We start from the raw sequence: 17,591 nt of genomic DNA on the forward strand, positions 1-17,591 counted from the left end.
CAAGTCATAAATATACCAATTATAATGTTGCATAGTTTTAAAGGAAATCTAAAAAGTATTTTCAGAATTTTATTTGTGATTTTTTAGACATGGTTTCACACTGTAGATAACCTGAAATTTACTATATAACCTGTGCTGTCCTCAAACTGGCCTGAAATTTCTAGCAATCCTGCACCTCTTAGCTGTTGGGATTAGAAACATGAGCTATCAAATTAGGCAGAATATTTGTTTTTTAAAGTGTGTCAACAATAAAGTTATTTGAAAAATGTTACTATTGAGTATAGAAATAGAAAAGGCTAAAACAGGATTTTAAGTGAGATCTTTTGTTTTGAAAGATTCCTTTTAGATTTTTAGAGAAAACAGCAGATACTATCTTTTCTTGAAGTGAGTTGAGAAAGTTGTGTTTCTTAATTGAAATTAGTATAGTAATGGCAGATAGAAGCCTAGGAGGAAATGGAGACAAGATGGTAATGGGAATGCAAATATAAACATAAAAATATCACCAGAATCATGCACATTCTTTGTTAGCTTGTAGAGAGCATTATATTTTTATTTATTAGAATTCTCAACAGTAAGTAACAGAAAGACTGGAGAGTGTAGAACTTGAGCATAAGCCCAGTGTAAGAAAAGCTGTGGCTAGTGGATTTTGATTTTTGAGGTCAGCCTGGGTTAATTGAAACCCTCAAAAGACCAAAACTATGGGCTGGAGAGATGGCTAATCAGAATTCATGTAAGGTAAAAGGAGAGAACTGACTTTTCAGAGTTATCCTCTAACCTCTACAAATCATATACACGAACAATAGTAAGTTATCTAATCTATGTTTTGTTTGTTTTTTTAAGACTGGGTTTCTCTGTAGCCCTGGCTGTCCTGAAACTCACTCTGTAGACCAGGCTTGCCTCAAAAACTCAGATGCACCTGCCTCTGCTTCTGCCTCTGCCTCCCTAGTGCTGGAATTTACCACCACCACCACCACCTGACAAAGTTTATTTTTGAGGCAAGATCTCTCTAATAGCCAGGGCCAGCTTGGACCTCTTTTTCTCCTTCAAGATTTGTAGCCTTGGCTATCCTGTCTTGAAATTCCACTCTGTAGACCAGGCTGGCCTTGAACTTAAAGAGATTTAACTGGAATTAAGAATATTTGCTACCACACCTAGGCCCAGTAGTATGTTTGCACTCCCCCCTCCTATTTGGAGACATGGTATCATTGTAGAGCCCTGGTTAGCTTGAAATTTACTATGTAAACCAGGGTGTTCAAATTGAAGATTTGCCTATCTCTTCCCAAGTTCTGCAGTTAAGGCATAGACCATGAAGCCTGGTTCTAGACGTAGTTTTAGTGGTTTGGATTGTTGATTTTTTTCTTACTGATTCTTTTTATTTATTTATACACTGTAGTTGTCTTCTCACAGACCAGAAGAGGGCATCGGATCCCATTACAGATGGTTGTGAGCCACCATGTGGTTGCTGGGAATTGAACGCAGGACCTCTGGAAGAACAGACAGACAGTGTGCTCTTAACCGCTGAACCATCTCTCCAGCCCCCTTCATACTGATTCTTAAGCAAGGCTATAGTTAAGGAAATAATGAGACTTTAGAATAACTTGTTCTTTAGATTCCCATTTTATTTGTGGGACAGAAAAAAAATTGCAGTTAAGAACATTGACTGTAGGTAGGCATAGTTTGAGGCCAAGTTCATCTGCATATTAATCTTCAGGCCAGCAATAGTTACTTAGTAAGATCCTACTTAAAAAAAAAAAAAAAACAAACAAGTTTATTTGTACATGCAGTTATTTCTTGTCTTACTTGTACTAAAAAGTTGATTGAAAATCATTTTTGTATTAATGGAACTGAGTAAGAATTTTAGTATCAGCACTGAGTAGACTAAGACAAAATGATCATGAGTATTAAGCTAGCTCAGTCTGTGTAACAAGAGTAAAAGATATGAAGTATCAGGGCTGGTATTATAGATCAGTAGTAGTTTTTCCCTTAGGAACTGGAAGGTTCAGTTGTCTAATTATAAAGGTAGAAGTTGGACTGAAGGGTTGGCTCAGAGTGGTCAGGAGCACTGGTGGTTCTTCTAGAGGAAGATTTCCCAGCACCCATACAGTGGTTCACAAACATTTCTAAATCCAGTCCCAGGGATTCCAATGCCCTTTTCTGTCCTCTGGATACTGGACACAGGTATGGTACATTTCCATAAATGCATGAATACAAAGCACTCCTGCACATAAAATAGTAAATTTTAGAAGCATATTACTTCCTGGTCTTTTCATATTATCAAATATTTATAAAACAAAATTTCTCAAATTAAGCATTGTGAATATGGCTACATTCTAATATGAGGAAATATGCCATCTATATTTAAATAAGTCATTGATGGCAAATACCTTTGATCCCAGCGCTCTAGCCAAGTCAAGTGACTTTTTAGTTTTACTAGGTTCTAATATATATTCATGCAAGATTTAGAGTTTGTTTTATTTTTGGATATGATCTCATATAGCCAAAGCTGACTTTTGGTTTGTCATATAGCAGAGGATGACTTGATTACTTTTTCAATACTGAAGTTTTATGTGTATGATTGTTTGTCTTTTTTATGTATTTGTACCATGTGCATGCCTGGTGCTCAAGGAGACAAGTGGCTATTGGATGATGTGAGCCACCAATAGGTACTGGGAAGTGCTTTTAACCACTGAACATTCTTCTCTAGTTTCAACTTTAGACCTCCTTTTTTAAGAAATTATTTATTAGTGTTTTGCCTGAATATATGTTTGTATACTGGTGTTAGATACCCTGAAACAGGAGTTACATACAGGGAGCAACCATATGGGTGTTAAAAATGAACCCAGCTCCTTTAGAAGAGCACCAGCACTTTTAACCACTAAGCCATCTCTCCAGGTCCCCTTCTCCTCCCACCCGTTTTTTTAAGAAAGGGGTGAGAGGGGTTGTTATGTTTTTCTGAGATAAGGTATCACTATACAGCTCCAGTTGTCCTAGCATTCACTGTAGACTAGGCTGGCCTTGAACTCAGATATTCATCTACCTTTGCCTCTCCAGGACAGGGGTTTAAGGCCTGACTTACTTTCTCTTCTTCCCTTCCTTTCCCTCCCCTTTCCTCCCCTCCCCTCTCTTCCCTTCCTTCCTTCTTTCTTTTTTCTCTTCCTTTCTCTCTTTCTTCCTTTCTTCCTTCTTTTCTTTCTATGGATGGGTGGTTTGCCTGTATGTCTGTATACCATGTACTTGCAGTGCCTGGGGAGGCTCCAGACAGAGCTGGATATACCTGGAACTAGAGTAACAGACAGTTAATTAACCATCATGTGAGGTTTGAGTTTAGAACCTCAGTCCTCTGGGAGAATAGCCACTGTTCTTAATCATTGAGCCAGCCTCTCCAGACTCCATTCCTTCCCCCACATTTTTTTTAAGACAGTAGACTAAGTTGTCTTTGAACTTAGAGATTCTTTTTTTTTTCATATTATTTGTTTAATGTATATGAGTAGACTGTAGCTGTCTTCAAACACACCAGAAGAGGGCATTAGATCCCATTACAGATGGTTATGAGTCACCATGTGGTTGCTGAGATTTGAACTCAGGACCTCTGGAAGAGCAGCCAGTGTTCTTAACCACTGAGCCATCTCTCCAGCCCGAACTTAGAGATCCTTATGACCCTGCCTTTCAAGTTCTGGGATTAAAGGAGTACCATTATGCTTCTTTTTATTGTTAGAACTGATAACTCAGAAGGGGATTAAATTTATAGTTTTAGACCCTGTTTTGTTGGCTTATTGTTCTCTTTATAACTCTGTAAAATGTGCATTTTAAACTGCCTTTCTTGTTTTTCCAGTAGGAAATCCATGAAGTCCAGAAGTAGAAGTCCTCCATATTCAAGACACTCATCTTCTCATAGTAAAAAGAAGCGATCGGGGTCACGCAGCCGCCATTCCAGTATCTCACCTGTCAGGCTTCCGTTGAATTCCAGCCTGGGAGCTGAACTGAGTAGAAAAAAGAAGGAAAGAGCAGCTGCTGCAGCAGCAGCAAAAATGGATGGAAAAGAATCCAAGGGTTCACCTATAATTTTGCCTAAAAAAGATAAGCTTGAGGTGAAGGAGTCAGGTTTAGAGTCTAAAAAGCTACCCAGAGGTATAAAGTCAGAAAAATCTACCCCAGATATTGAACTGGTAAATGTAGTGCATTCAAACACAGAGGTAAAAAATTGTTTAGATACAGGGAAAATAAAGTTGGACGAGAACTTGCAGAAACATCCTTTTAAGGATTTGAAGGCACAGGGAACAAAGGACGCCAAACCTGTAGCACTGAAGGAGGTGATTGTTACTTCAAAGGAGACAGAGACATCAGAAAAGGAAACCCTTCCACCTCTTCCCACAGTAACTTCTCCACCTCCTTTACCATCTACTACCCCTCCACCTCAGACACCCCCTTTGCCACCTTTGCCTCCACTACCAGCTGTTCCACTGCAGCCACCTTTGCCTCCTCCCCAACCACCATTTAGTCAAGTTCCTGTTTCAAGTACTTCAACTTTACCCTCTTCTCCTCACCCACGGACATCTACTCTTTCCTCTCAGACAAATTCTCAGCCCCCTGTACAGGTTTCTATGAAGACTCAAGTATCTGTAACAGCTGCTATTCCACACTTGAAAACTTCAACATTGCCTCCTCTGCCCCTTCCTCCTCTATTACCTGGAGATGATGACATTGATAGGTAAGTTTCATAATAAGATAGAAGAAGTCAGTCTTCTGATTTATAATATATTTTAAGTTTCTGAGCCTATTAGACTATCTTTTAATTATTTTTTATGATAAAAAATTACTTTTTGCTTTTTATTGGAAAAGTCCATTATTGAATTGTTTGAAAATAGAACTTTGTGGGGTATTCTCTTTCATTTTTTTAAAATTACATGTGTGCTTACTTTTGAGTGTGTGTACTGTGTCTTAGTGCAAAGGCCAGAGGAGAATTTGGGGGGAGTGAATTTTCTTTTGTCCTGTGATCCCAGGTATCAGTCATCAGGCTTGGTGGTAAGTCCCTTTAGCTGCTGAATTATCTTGATGACTACTTCTTGGGGTTGGGGTCAGGGATAGGGTCTTGTTACGTTCACTGTATAGTCTCAGGTAGCCTTAAACTCACAGCAATCCTTCCTGAATGCTAGGATTATAGACATGCATCACTGTGCCTGATAAGAATTAAAAATTAGAACCTGATAAATCTTTTTCATGTAAATCTACTTTAATTTTTTTTTTTTTTTTTTGAGGGTTGGGGGGTAGTGTATCAAAACATGGCTTCATTGTGTAGCCTGGCTAGAGCTTAGAACTTACCTTGTAGACCAGACTGGCCTTGAACTCATAGGATCTGCCTGGCTGTCCTTACTGTGCTAGAATTAAAGGCATGCACCACCACTACCCAACTTAGGTTTATTTCGTGTGTGCATGCATGTATGACTGTTTTGCCTGCACATATCTGTGTGGACAACATGTGGTCAGAAGTGGTGATGAATCCCATGGATAAGAATATGGATGGTTCTGAGCTACCATGTGGGTGCTAGGAACTGCACTTAAGTTCTCCAGAAGACTAAGTGCTCTTAATTACTCAGTCATCTCTCTAGCCCCAACTTTACTGTATTTGGATATTTTCCTTATGTGTACGTGTATAAACCTTCATGAATATATGTGTACCACATGGATGTAGAAGCTAGTTTAGGCCAGAGGTTATTGGATTCTAACTGAAATTGGAGTTAGAAATGTTTGTGAGCGGCCATGTGAATGCTAGGAACAAACCAGGTCCTTTGGAAGCACAATAAGCACTCTTGAACCTAAATCTCCGAGCCATCACTCTAGGCCCAAGTGTACTATTTTTATTTGTGTGTGTGTTCACATGTGTGCATCGGTGCCTAGAGGACACCCTCATACCTTAGTTATTACATAACCACATTTCCCCCATATCTTTATTTGACTTTTTAAAGTTTATGCTATGGGTGTGTGTGTGTGTGTGTGTGTGTGTGTGTGTGTGTGTGTAAAACATGTTCCATATAGTACTTGTGGAAGAAGTCAGGGCCATCTTGTGGAGTCGGTTCTTTGTTCTTTGCATAGGTTTCAAGTGGAATTTAGGTCAGTAGAGTTTCAAGGCAAGTATCTTTACTGATTTAGCTATATTGCCAGCTCTGTTTTCTTTTCCTAATATTTGATATCTATATAGAATTTATAGAGTGATAAAATTTTAAAAAATCATTTATCCTGCCAGCACTTTAGAGACAGAGGCAGGTGGATAAGTTTGAGGCCAGCCAGAAAGAGACCCTGTCTCCAAACTCCTCCCCACCCCACCCCCCAAGATCATTTATCCTGTAGTTTAAAAAAAAAAGGCAATATGAGGCATCTTTGCTAATTAGACTATAACTCAGAATGGGGAAGGTAGAGCTTAATTCTAATGGGTCCTTGAATATTGGTTACTGAAAAGGTCATGAAGTATGAATCTCATAAATGACATGAAAAATTTTAATTTGTTGATTATACTAATCAAACTTGACTTCCAAATGGATATGCTTATGGTATAAAAGTGTAGTCTTAACTGGTTTTTCTGTTGATCCCACCCTTTCATTTTCTAGGGGATGAGTTCCATTTCCTGTCATAAACTTCTTTGTAAATAAGAAAACAAGTTCTGCTTATCTTAAATTGAAAGTTTACTTTCTAGGATACATCAAATTTGGGTGATGATTGTGTGTGTGTGTGTGTGTGTGTGTGTATGCAACTGGAGGCCTAAAGTCAACCTTAAGTATTATTCAAGAGTCATCCATCTTGTTTTTCTTTTGTTTTAATTTTTAAATATATTTTTATCTAGCTGGGTATAGATAGGCCTTTAATTCCAACACTTAGGCAGAAACTGGTCTCGTAGTCAGTTCAGGACAGCCATGTCTATATAGGGAGTCCCTTTTTTTTAAGGTAACTGGTCAGTTGTTATTCCACATGTCTTTAATTCCCAGCATTTGGGAGACAGAGGCAGATGGATCTCTGAGTTTGAGCCCAGCCTGGTGTAGAAAGTGAGTTTTAGGATAGCCAGGATGACATAGATAAGCCCTATCTCGAAAACAAAAAAAAAAACCAACCAACCTACCAAAGTATTTTTATCTCTATTTTAAGGACTTTGCCTGCATATTTGTAAGTATACCAGAAGGTGGCAGATCCCTTTGAATGGGTGGTTATATGTTACCTGTTAGGAATTGGAACTGTGGTTTGTTGGAAGAGCAATAAGTGCTTTTAACAACTTAGCCATCTCTCAAGCCCTTTGGATTTTTATGTTTATATCTCCCTGGTTCTGAGATTATAAACCTGTGCCACCAAGTTTGTTTTTGAATGTAGGTATTGCAGATCAAATTTAAATCCTTTCTTGGGTAGCAAACATATCACTAACTAAGCTATTTCTTTAGTCCTGTTTTTTTTTTTTTTTTTAATTCTTAAGATTTTTTTTTTTTTTTCAGACTACCTTCTATGCGTCTTAAAAATGTTCTAGTGTAAAAGTGGATAGTGGGTAGGGGGTGGAGAGAGTTTTACTTTTAAGGTAAGGTATTTTATTATCTAGTCTGTTTTTGAACTCGTGACCTTCAGACATCTTTCTTCTTTAGCTGCTCCCGTGTTAAGACTACAGTTATTCATCACCAAGGCTAGTTTTCATGTTTTATTTAAGTATTTATATATTTTTGTTTTTTGGTGACAGGGTCTCATTGTGTAGCCCTTGCTTGCCTGAAACACCTCAATCTGTCTGACTCTACCTCCAGAATGTTGGGGTCCATCTACTTCTAACTTCATAGTTCTAGGATTAAAAGTGGGGGCCACTATGTCTAACCCAGTGTCATTATTTTAAGTATTTGATAATTGGTTATTTTTTATTCATAAATTATTAAAGGTAGGAAATAGAAATAAAATTTTTGTCTTTTCTTGAAAGGGAGGGAAAGAAGGAGATCAGTCCTTGTAGCTTATTGGCCAGCCAAACTGGGCAGTCTGATGAGAGTCAGTTTAGTGAGGGATACTGTCTCAAAAACTAAAATTTGACAGAACTAGAGAAAGAACTTTAATTACCTCTGGCTTCCATACTTGCATACACATGCAACTTGTACACATGTGTAGAGGCCTATGCTAGTAAGTGCATGTATGACACACATAACAATACAAGAGAAGATACAGAGATGGAGATACACCCTGACTAATACCTTTAAATTGGGCTTGGTGGCCACTTGCCATGCCAGCACTCAGGATGCTGATATAGAGGGATTGCTTAGTGTTGGAGGGCTGGCCTAGACTCCCAAATGCTGGGATTATAAACATGAGTTACTATGCCCTTTTAATATTGGTTATTAGACTAAATGAATAATTAAAATTGCTCAAGGAATTAGGGTCAGATAGTTGGGAGGCTGGCTGCTCTTTCAAAGGACCAGCATTCAATCCCCAGCACTCACATAATGGTTCCCAACGATCTGTCACTCCAGTACCAGGGGATTTGCCCTCTGCAGTCAATACTTGCATGTGGTATTCAGATAAACTAATAAAATAATCAAGATAACCAGAAAAAAAAATAAATAAAACAGCATTCTGATAACAGGACAGAGGAAGTAAATGAACTTGGTTAGTGATAATTCAAAAAGGTTTTGTTCATTTTTGTTTTTTTGAGATGGTGTTTCTTTGTGTAGGCTTGGCTGTCCTGGAGCTTGTTTTGTAGACCAAGCTAGCTTGGAACTAGCAAAGATCCACCTGTCTGCCTCCTGAGTGCTTTGATTAGTGGCATACAATAACATAGCTGAAGCCAAAAAAACCATTTTTTCTTAAAGATTTAGTTTTTATGTGTACATTTGTGGCAAGGTATTATGTACATGACTGTAGGTGCCATTGGAGACCATCGGTGTCAGATCTCCAAAAAGCTGGAGTTACAGAATGGTTGTGAGCCAACATGTACATTCTCAGTTCTCCATATACAAGTGTTCTAAACTTTTAATACATCTTTTTAGCCCTGTGTTTGCAGTCCTCTTTGCTTGTGTTTTGAGACACTATGGCTTTTGCTGTCCTCCAGTTTACTAATAGTCCAGGTTGTTCTGGAATTTAATATGCAACTCCATCTGATCTTGAACTCATGGAATTCCTCTGGCTTCATAGCCTGAGCACTGAGATTTCTTTTCTTCCTCCAAGAGACACTCTTTAAGTATGGTGGCACATGCCTCTAAATTTATCACTCAGTATGTTAAAACAGAAATGTTACAGGAAGTTTACTGCCAGCCTATTCTGCTTCCAAGCCTTGCAAGGGTACAGGATGAAATCCTATCTTAAAACAGAAAGTACAGCTGGGAAAGTGGCTTATTCCTTTAATCCCAGTACTTGAGAGGCAGAGGCAGACAGATCTCTGTGAGTTCTTGGCCTAGATACTGGGCCATACAGTTATGGACAGTCATAGCTATGTAGAGAGACTCTATCTCAAAGAAGAAAAAAAAAGACATTTAGTGTCTGACCTGATAGATCCACTTGCTTCTCTGCCTCTTGTGTGCTATGATTAAAGGCATGTGCTAACAAGTCAGATGACAGATACTTACATTTGTACCTACAAGCTTAATTTAAATTTAATTACCAGAAATTTCAGAATTCTAAAATTGGCATAGGAATCAACTGTTTTTTATACACAGACTTAAAGCAACCTAAACACCACATGGGGATCTGTAAAAAAAAATGTGACTGAGAAACCAGGAACATTAGAAAAGAAGGAATTGTATATCAATTTTTCCTGGTAATTATTTTGGCATATAAATATCTCATTATGTCAGGCTCTCTCCCTGTTTGGCATATTTAGTGCCTTACAGTAAAAGCTATAATGTTTGTTAAGCATTGGATTTTTTATGGTCCTCGTTATATTTTTAAGGTTTTTAATATATTAAAATTTATTGAAGCAAGATTTTGACCTCTTCAGATTATTGTGTCCCCAACTGGTGATTGTCCTGTCAAAAACTCATTCCTTTTTCTTTTCATTTTTTTTTAAAGAATTATTTATTTCATGTATATGAGTACACTGGCTGTCTTCAGACACACCAGAAGAGGGCATCAGATCCCATTACAGATGGTTGTTCACCACCATGTGTTTGTTGGGAATTGAACTCAGGAAAAACAGTTAGTGCTCTTAACCACTGAACCATCTTTCTAGCCTCCCCCCTTTTAAAGATTTATTTATTTATTTTATGTATATGATAGGTGCACTGTAGCTGGACTCATTCCTTCTTAAAACCTTCCTTAAAGACAGAATCTTTCTGTAGAATGCCCCCTCCACCTTTTCTTCCCCGAAGACTCTGTATTTAGTCCTGGCTGTCCTAGAACTTGCTCGGCAGTATAGCATGGCCTTAAACTCAGAGGTCCTCCTGCCTCTGCCTCTGAAATGTTGGTAGTAAAGGCATGTGCTACCATGCCTGACAGCATGTACATTTTTCAATGGTAATAAACTATATTTGAAGCCATGAAGTAATAAATCTTTGAGGAAAAAAAACTAAACAATAAACTTAAATACTTAAATGATAATTGTGAGTTCAGATACTTTTAGTTTTCTTTGTCCTTAGTGAATAGAACTGAGAAATCCTAGCTCTCTTTCTTTTTTTAAGACTCACTGCTTTCTCAGACACCAGGCTTACATATAGTACACAGACATAAATGCAAGCAGGACATTTATATTAATAAAAAATTTGGGGGGGGGCTGAAGAAATTGATTGGCAGAGTTGCTTGCTGCTTTTTCAGAGGACCCAAGTTCAGGTCTAGCTCCCATGTCCAGTGGATTACAACCTGTCACTCCAGTTCCCCGGGAATCTTACATTCTACCTGGTTGAGCATCTGTTACTTGCATATGCCCACATACATACATATATATACACACACACACAATTTAAAAATAAATATATTTTTCAATTTTGGATTTGTCAGGCTTTATAGCACATATCTGTAATCACACTACACAGGAGGCTAAGGTTGGAAGATTGCTGTAAGTTCCAGGCCAGCCAGGGATAAATAGTGAGACTTTGTCTCAAAAAAACCAAAATGATCCAAAATTTATCTAGTTTTCCAATTAGACAAAAAAGAAAGCTTTTTTTTTTCTATGCTAACTACTATAATTTGCTGGTTGTGTGAGTCCTGTTAGAGCCTAATAAGTCTGAAATTGCTGCTTGAATTTATACCGTTTTAGTTTTTATTTTGTGTGGTCATAGATTATGTAGTCTGTCCCAAACAACTGAAGTACATATTTTTTTCAGGAGTTTTGATTTTTAATTTAGGTATAAAACACTTTGATTTAGTATTTCCTTTTCCTAAGTTTTGTCTAAGTCTTTTAAATAGTGTTAGTTACCTATTTTATTTAAATCTTTTATTACAAAGTAAGTTTCAGGAATTGTATGAGCTTCATTATAACTTTTAGAACTTCCTTTGTACATTTTATCTGAAAATGGAATGTCAGATGCCCCATTAAAGAGAGTTTTTGAAGTTTTAAGTTTTAGATTTCTGAAATGGGATCACATGTAGTTATTGTCCTTAAAACTTGTTGTGTAGTTGTGGATGGTCCCTTAATACCTGATCCCCTGCCTATCTATACTTGCCAAGTTTGGACCCTTTGTGCCCCCTCCTCACCAGGTATTGGGTATTTAGCAGGATAGTAGGACCTGCTAGGCAAGACTTTGTACCACAATGGGCTGGAGAAGTGGCTCCGTAGTTTAGAGCATTGGCTGCTCCTCTGTAGGACCTGAGATCTAGTCTTAGCATCCACATAGCAATTTACACCCATCTGTAACAAGTCTCGAGGTATCTGATGCTTTCTTCTGGCTTCTACAGTCATCGTTACATGTATACAATGCACAGGTACACATTTTTAAAAAATTAAGTTTACATTAAAAACATAACACAAATATTAATTTTAAACATTCAAGTTCTTTCTTTTAGAGTTTTTTTTTAAAGATTTATTTTTAATGAATGCTTACCTTGCATGTACACTTGAAAGTAGAGAACATGAAGATCTCATTATAGATGGCTGTGAGCCACCATGTGGTTGTTGGGAATTGAACTCAGGACCTCTGGAAGAGCAGTCAGTGTCAACTATTGAGTCATGTCTCCAAGCTCCCAAGTTTTATCTGTTTAGTCTTTTTTTTTTTTTTTTAATTTGTTGTTTTATGGGTATTAGTGTTTTGCCTACATTTATGTCTGTGTACTATGTATATGCCTGGTACCCAAAAAGGTCAGAAGAGGGCAGTGGGATTCCTTTGGACTGGAGGTACAGACAGCTGTGAGCTGTCATGTGGGTGATGGAAATTGAGCCCTAGACTTCTGAAAGAACTACCACTGCTCTTAACCACTGAACCATCTAGCGCCCATAAGTAAAATTTTAGTAATCTTTTGAATAGTTGAGCATTATAATATTTTTTGAAAGCTTTATTTTTATAGTTTCTGAATAATTTTTTTATTCTCGAATTTCTATTTAGTCCAAAAGAAGTGCTTCCTTCAAAGCCTGCAAAGAAAGAGAAGGAACAGAGGACTCGCCACTTACTCACAGACTTGCCTCTTCCGCCTGAGCTACCAGGTGGAGATCCGTCTCCACCAGATTCTCCAGAGCCAAAGGCAATTACACCACCTCAACAACCATATAAAAAGAGACCAAAGTAAGTTTTACAGGATGTATAATTTTTTTATTTTATGAACATAGGTGTCTTCATATATGTCTGTGCTTAACATGCATGTCTTGTGTCCCAGGAGACCAAAAGAGGGGGCTGGATCCCCTGGGACTACAGTTAAAGTCAGTGTTGTAAACCACCCTGTAGGTACTGGGAATTGAATTCTGGTTCATGACTCTTACCTGCTGAGCTATCTCACCAGCACTTAGAGATCTCTCTCTTTCTAAGATTTATTTATTTTATGTATACAAGTGGTCTATCTGCATGTACACCAGCATGTCTAAATAGGGCATCAGAACTCATTACAGATGGTTGTGAGCCACCATGTAGTGCTGGGAATTGAACTCAGGACTCTGAATTAATTAATGCTTTTAATTTTGGAACCATCTCTCCAGTCCTTAGGATGTCTTTAATTTAAGAATATTCTCTTTTGTTTTACATCTAAAATTTATATATCTTCCATAACTCATAGAAGTGAGAGCCAATAAATACATCTTTTATTTCAATTTTATGTGAAAAAAGTCTTCTTCTGAAGGATACTTGCCTTATTTACATTTTTGTTGCTATGAAGAGATACTATGGTAAATTCAACTCTTAGGAAAGAAACCATTTAATTCCCAAATTAAATGGGGGATGGCTTACAGTTTCAGAGATTTAGTTCATTCCCATAGCAGGAACATGCAACAGACATTGGAACAGTAGTTGAACGCTACATTCTGATCTATAGATAGTGGGAGCAACACTGGCCCTGGTTTGGGCTTTTGAAACTCAAAACCCACCTCCAGTGACATACTTCTTTCAACAAGCTTATACCTTCTAATCCTAATCCATCAAAGAGTCCTACTTATGATCACTAAGCACTCAAATATATGAGCCTAAAGGGGCCATTTTTCTTCAAACCATCATAGAAAACATTTTTTTTTTCTTGTTGAGATAGTCTTAATTCTGTATCCCTGGCTGGCCTAGAACTCACGAGAGGTTGCAGTGTCTTTAATTCCAGCATTTGAGAGGCAGAATCAGGTTGACTTCTTGAGTTTAAGATAAGCCTGGTCTACAGTGTTAGTTCCAGAACAGCCAGAGAGCTAGCTACACTGTGAGACCCTGTTTCAAGACAAAAATAAGGGAGACACCATCATGGCCAGCTTTTAACTGTATTTTTTTTTTGAAAAGCAATCCATGTCTTTATGAATACTTAACATGCCCCACCATTACCTTGTTCTACCTTTTGAAGCCAGGATTCCATAATAACCATTGATTAAAGTACTACTTTATTACTTGATTTTATAAAGCCAGTCATTTAATGGCAAGAATTAACAGTTTTACTGGTTTTCCTTTTAGAATTTGTTGTCCTCGTTATGGAGAAAGAAGACAAACAGAAAGTGATTGGGGGAAGCGCTGTGTGGACAAGTTTGACATTATTGGGATTATTGGAGAAGGAACCTATGGCCAAGTATATAAAGCCAAGGACAAAGACACAGGTATTTCCCTAGAATTCTTTCTGACACACAAGAAGAGGGCATCAGACCTCATTAGAGATGGTTGTGAGCCACCATGTGGTTGCTGGGATTTGAACTCAGGACCTCTGGAAGAGCGGTCAGTGCTCCTAACTGCTGAGCCATCTCTACAGTCCTTCCCTAGAATTCTTGATGCCAGAAATGTAATAATAATCTAACAATTACTAATACTTTAATAGAGTTACTAAAATAAGTTTTAGGCTCTAATTTGTTCTCTTACTATTTATTATTCAGTAGATAAAAATGGTCCAAACGAATAGTTTGGCCATGTCTTTATGTGTTTGCTCCAGGACCTCCCTATACCTACTCTCTTATATAAAATAGCATACTTTTTGGATGTAACCTATGTCTGGTCCTCTTATATCTCCTAGAATATAGTACAAAAACTAGTAAATTCTGAATAAACATTTTTATTCAAGAATTACTGACAAAACTATGTGTGACCACATACAGTTTAGATAGTCAGTCTCCCCTACTACCTGAAAATGCTTTAAGTTTACAGTTGTGTGATTTCATGAATGACCAGAGAGCTCCTTTTGGACAAGAGGTATAAAGTTCAGGAATTGTTGTGTACTTTCGAGAGGTCCTGGGTTTGATTTTCAGCAATATAAACCCAATGCTAAATCCTCTACTTTTTCCTCTTTTTTTTGACTATTTTGAATATTTATTGCTTTAACTTGGTGGTAGGTTTTGTTTTTTGTTTTGTATTGTGTTTGGTTGATGGGATTTGAACCTACAATTTCCACTACACTCTATCAAAAAGGTGATAATTATAATCCCAGCCTTCTTTGTAGTGTAAAATAAACTCTATTACTTGCTGAAATTTTTCTTTGTGTTTTTCTTGGGGGGGTGTATTGTGTTTTATTTATTTAGTGAAATATATGTCTGTTTTTGTCTTTGGGCATTACATTGGTAGGTCAGATGACAACTTGCAGGGAGTCTATTCCCTTGTTCCATGTGAGAAGCTGAGCATTTGGAGACATCTTAGTCTACTTATCAAGACGCTGTCCTAGAAATGAGATAGCCAGGGAGGAAAAGAATGAGATTATTTATCTATTTATTCATTCATTTATTGTTATATTTCTTTCTTTGGTTTGGTTTTTGAAGTCAGGATTTGTCTTTTAACAATTCTGGTTGTTCTGAACCTCAGTTTGTAGACCAGGCTTGCTTTAAATTCACAGAGATCCATCTGCCTCTACCTCCTGAGTGCTGGGATTAAAGGTGTGCAACATCACAGTGACCCAAGAACAAGATTATATACCAGCATGAATCTGTATGAAAACTGAGAACATAGGAATAGGACTGGTTGTGTAGCCCTATGGTAGATGCCATGCTTAGTATAGGTTCTGAATTCAATCTCAGCCCCTTAAAAAAAGAGAAGGGAATTAGAGGTTTTATGTAAAAAGTCTGTGAAGGTGAGGACATGTAATCGTGGTTCATAATCAGGACTAAATAATATAAGTTGATGACCTTGATAGTCTGCATGTATTTTTACAGGAGAACTAGTAGCTTTGAAGAAGGTTCGGCTAGACAATGAGAAAGAGGGCTTCCCAATCACAGCCATCCGAGAAATCAAGATTCTTCGTCAGTTAGTTCATCAAAGTGTTGTAAACATGAAGGAGATTGTCACAGACAAACAAGATGCACTGGATTTCAAGAAGGACAAAGGTAAATAAAGAAATTTGTTACTCTAATTTCATTTGTGTTTTTTTTTTTTATACTTATTTATTTTATGTATATGAGTATGCTGTAGCTGTCTTCAGACACACCAGAAGAGGGTGTTGGATCCCATTACAGATGGTTGTGAGACTCAATGTGATTGCTGGGATTTGAACTCAGGACCTCTGGAAGAGCAGTGAGTGCTCTTAACTCTGAGCCTTCTCTCTAGCCTTGTCTTGCAATTTCTTTCTTATGAACATCTTTGATTAACAGCCCCCAAATGCTGTGATTGTAGGTATATACCACCATATCATTTTACTTTTCATTTCTTAGCTTGTTTACCTGTGTGGATTTTTTAGGTTACTCTCTCATGTAGCAGGTCAGCTTCAAGCTTGCTATGTGGATACAGATGACATTGAGCTTCTACTTGCCTCTACTTTCCAAGTGCTGTGATTAAAGTGATGCAGCACCATGTCTATCTAGTTCTGCCTGTGGGATAGGTTGACATTAGTCTTCGATTTTTTTTGCTGTTTTTTTTTTGTTTGTTTGCTTGTTTTGTTTTGTTTTTCAATTTAATGCACATCACATGCATGCAGTGGCCACAGAGATCAGAAGTGGGCATCAGATCCCCTGGAACTTACGGTATAAGTGGTTTTAGCCACTATGTGGGTGATGGGATTGTCAGACTGGTTTGGGTGGTAGCAATTGAACTTACATCCTTTGGTAAGGCAGACAGTGCTCTCAAACCACTTAGCCATTTCTCCATCCCACCTGTGTTTTGAGTTCTGGGATTACACATGTGAGCCAGCATGCCTGATTTATTCATCCTTTTAAAATTTGTTTTCCATGGATAGGAGAGTGAATAATAGTCTTGTAAAGGATGTGAGATCAGTTCCCAGAAGGTTCATTAGACAATTTACAATCACTAGAAACTCCAGCCCTTTTCTGACCTCGAAGCACACATTTTTAATTAGTTTTACATGTCATCAGTTTAAAAGCAACAGCAACAACAAAACTAGCACTTACCAACTGAGCCATCTCACTAGCTCTAAGGAAAAAAAATCACTGTTGTGAGTAAATAGTACAAGTTACAGTAAATGGTAATATGACTTTTGGATCTGAATACCTGGTGCTCTTGTTAACCAACTCTTCATTCCATATCTGTTTTTCTTAGCAGGTCTTAGCTTAGTTTAGTCTACTCCAAAGTACTTTTTTAATGCAGTCTTTCTTTTATGAAACTATGGACTATTCAAAATATTAGGGAACCTGTAACAATGCTTGTGTCCTTCTCCTGTCCCTCATCATTTGTGTTTCCTCAAAATGAAGAAAAAAGTAAATGTAATGGAGCCAAGGAGATGTCTCACTGGGTCAAGTGCTCACCATGCAATCATGAGAGCCCAAGTACCAAGGAGAAGCTGAGCATGCCTTTGACCCTGCACTGTGTTAGTCAGAGAAAGGTAGATGTCTGGGATTCACTGGCCAGCCAAAAGAGTAAGCTCTAAGTTTAGTGAGACTCTTCCTCAAAAAAATGACATAGAGAATGATAGAAAAGGCAGATAACCCTTAGTCGGTCTTTAGCCTTCACACACCATGTATACCTATGAGCCAGAGTATCTTTGTCCTTAATCATTTGCATGCATATGCTCATGTACTTACCCAGTCTCTGTTTCTCTCTTTTGCTCTTTCCTTCTCTGTCCCTTTCTGTCCCTCCCCCCCAAAAGAGCATACCATTTGGGAAATATGAAAAAGTTCT

At 37.8% G+C, this 17,591-nt stretch overlaps 1 protein-coding gene across 4 annotated transcripts in view; it reads left to right on the plus strand.

Annotated features, from left to right (window-relative positions):
* Positions 1-17,591, plus strand: part of CDK12 (cyclin dependent kinase 12) — a gene marked incomplete at its 5' end in the record, with an annotated part of 72,636 nt that overhangs the window by 2,271 nt on the left and 52,774 nt on the right. For all 4 annotated transcript variants that reach the window (XR_013975186.1, XR_013975187.1, XM_080923685.1 and 1 more), the window contains 4 exons: positions 3,833-4,708; positions 12,477-12,653; positions 14,004-14,143; positions 15,677-15,847. Coding sequence is in view for 2 of the 4 variants with exons in the window: in XM_080923685.1 (XP_080779811.1) it covers positions 3,833-4,708; positions 12,477-12,653; positions 14,004-14,143; positions 15,677-15,847 (1,364 nt within the window). The remainder of the gene's footprint in view (positions 1-3,832; positions 4,709-12,476; positions 12,654-14,003; positions 14,144-15,676; positions 15,848-17,591) is intronic.

The sequence above is a fragment of the Micromys minutus genome, assembly GCF_963924665.1.
Source record: "Micromys minutus genome assembly, chromosome: 10".
Taxonomy (NCBI): domain Eukaryota; kingdom Metazoa; phylum Chordata; class Mammalia; order Rodentia; family Muridae; genus Micromys; species Micromys minutus.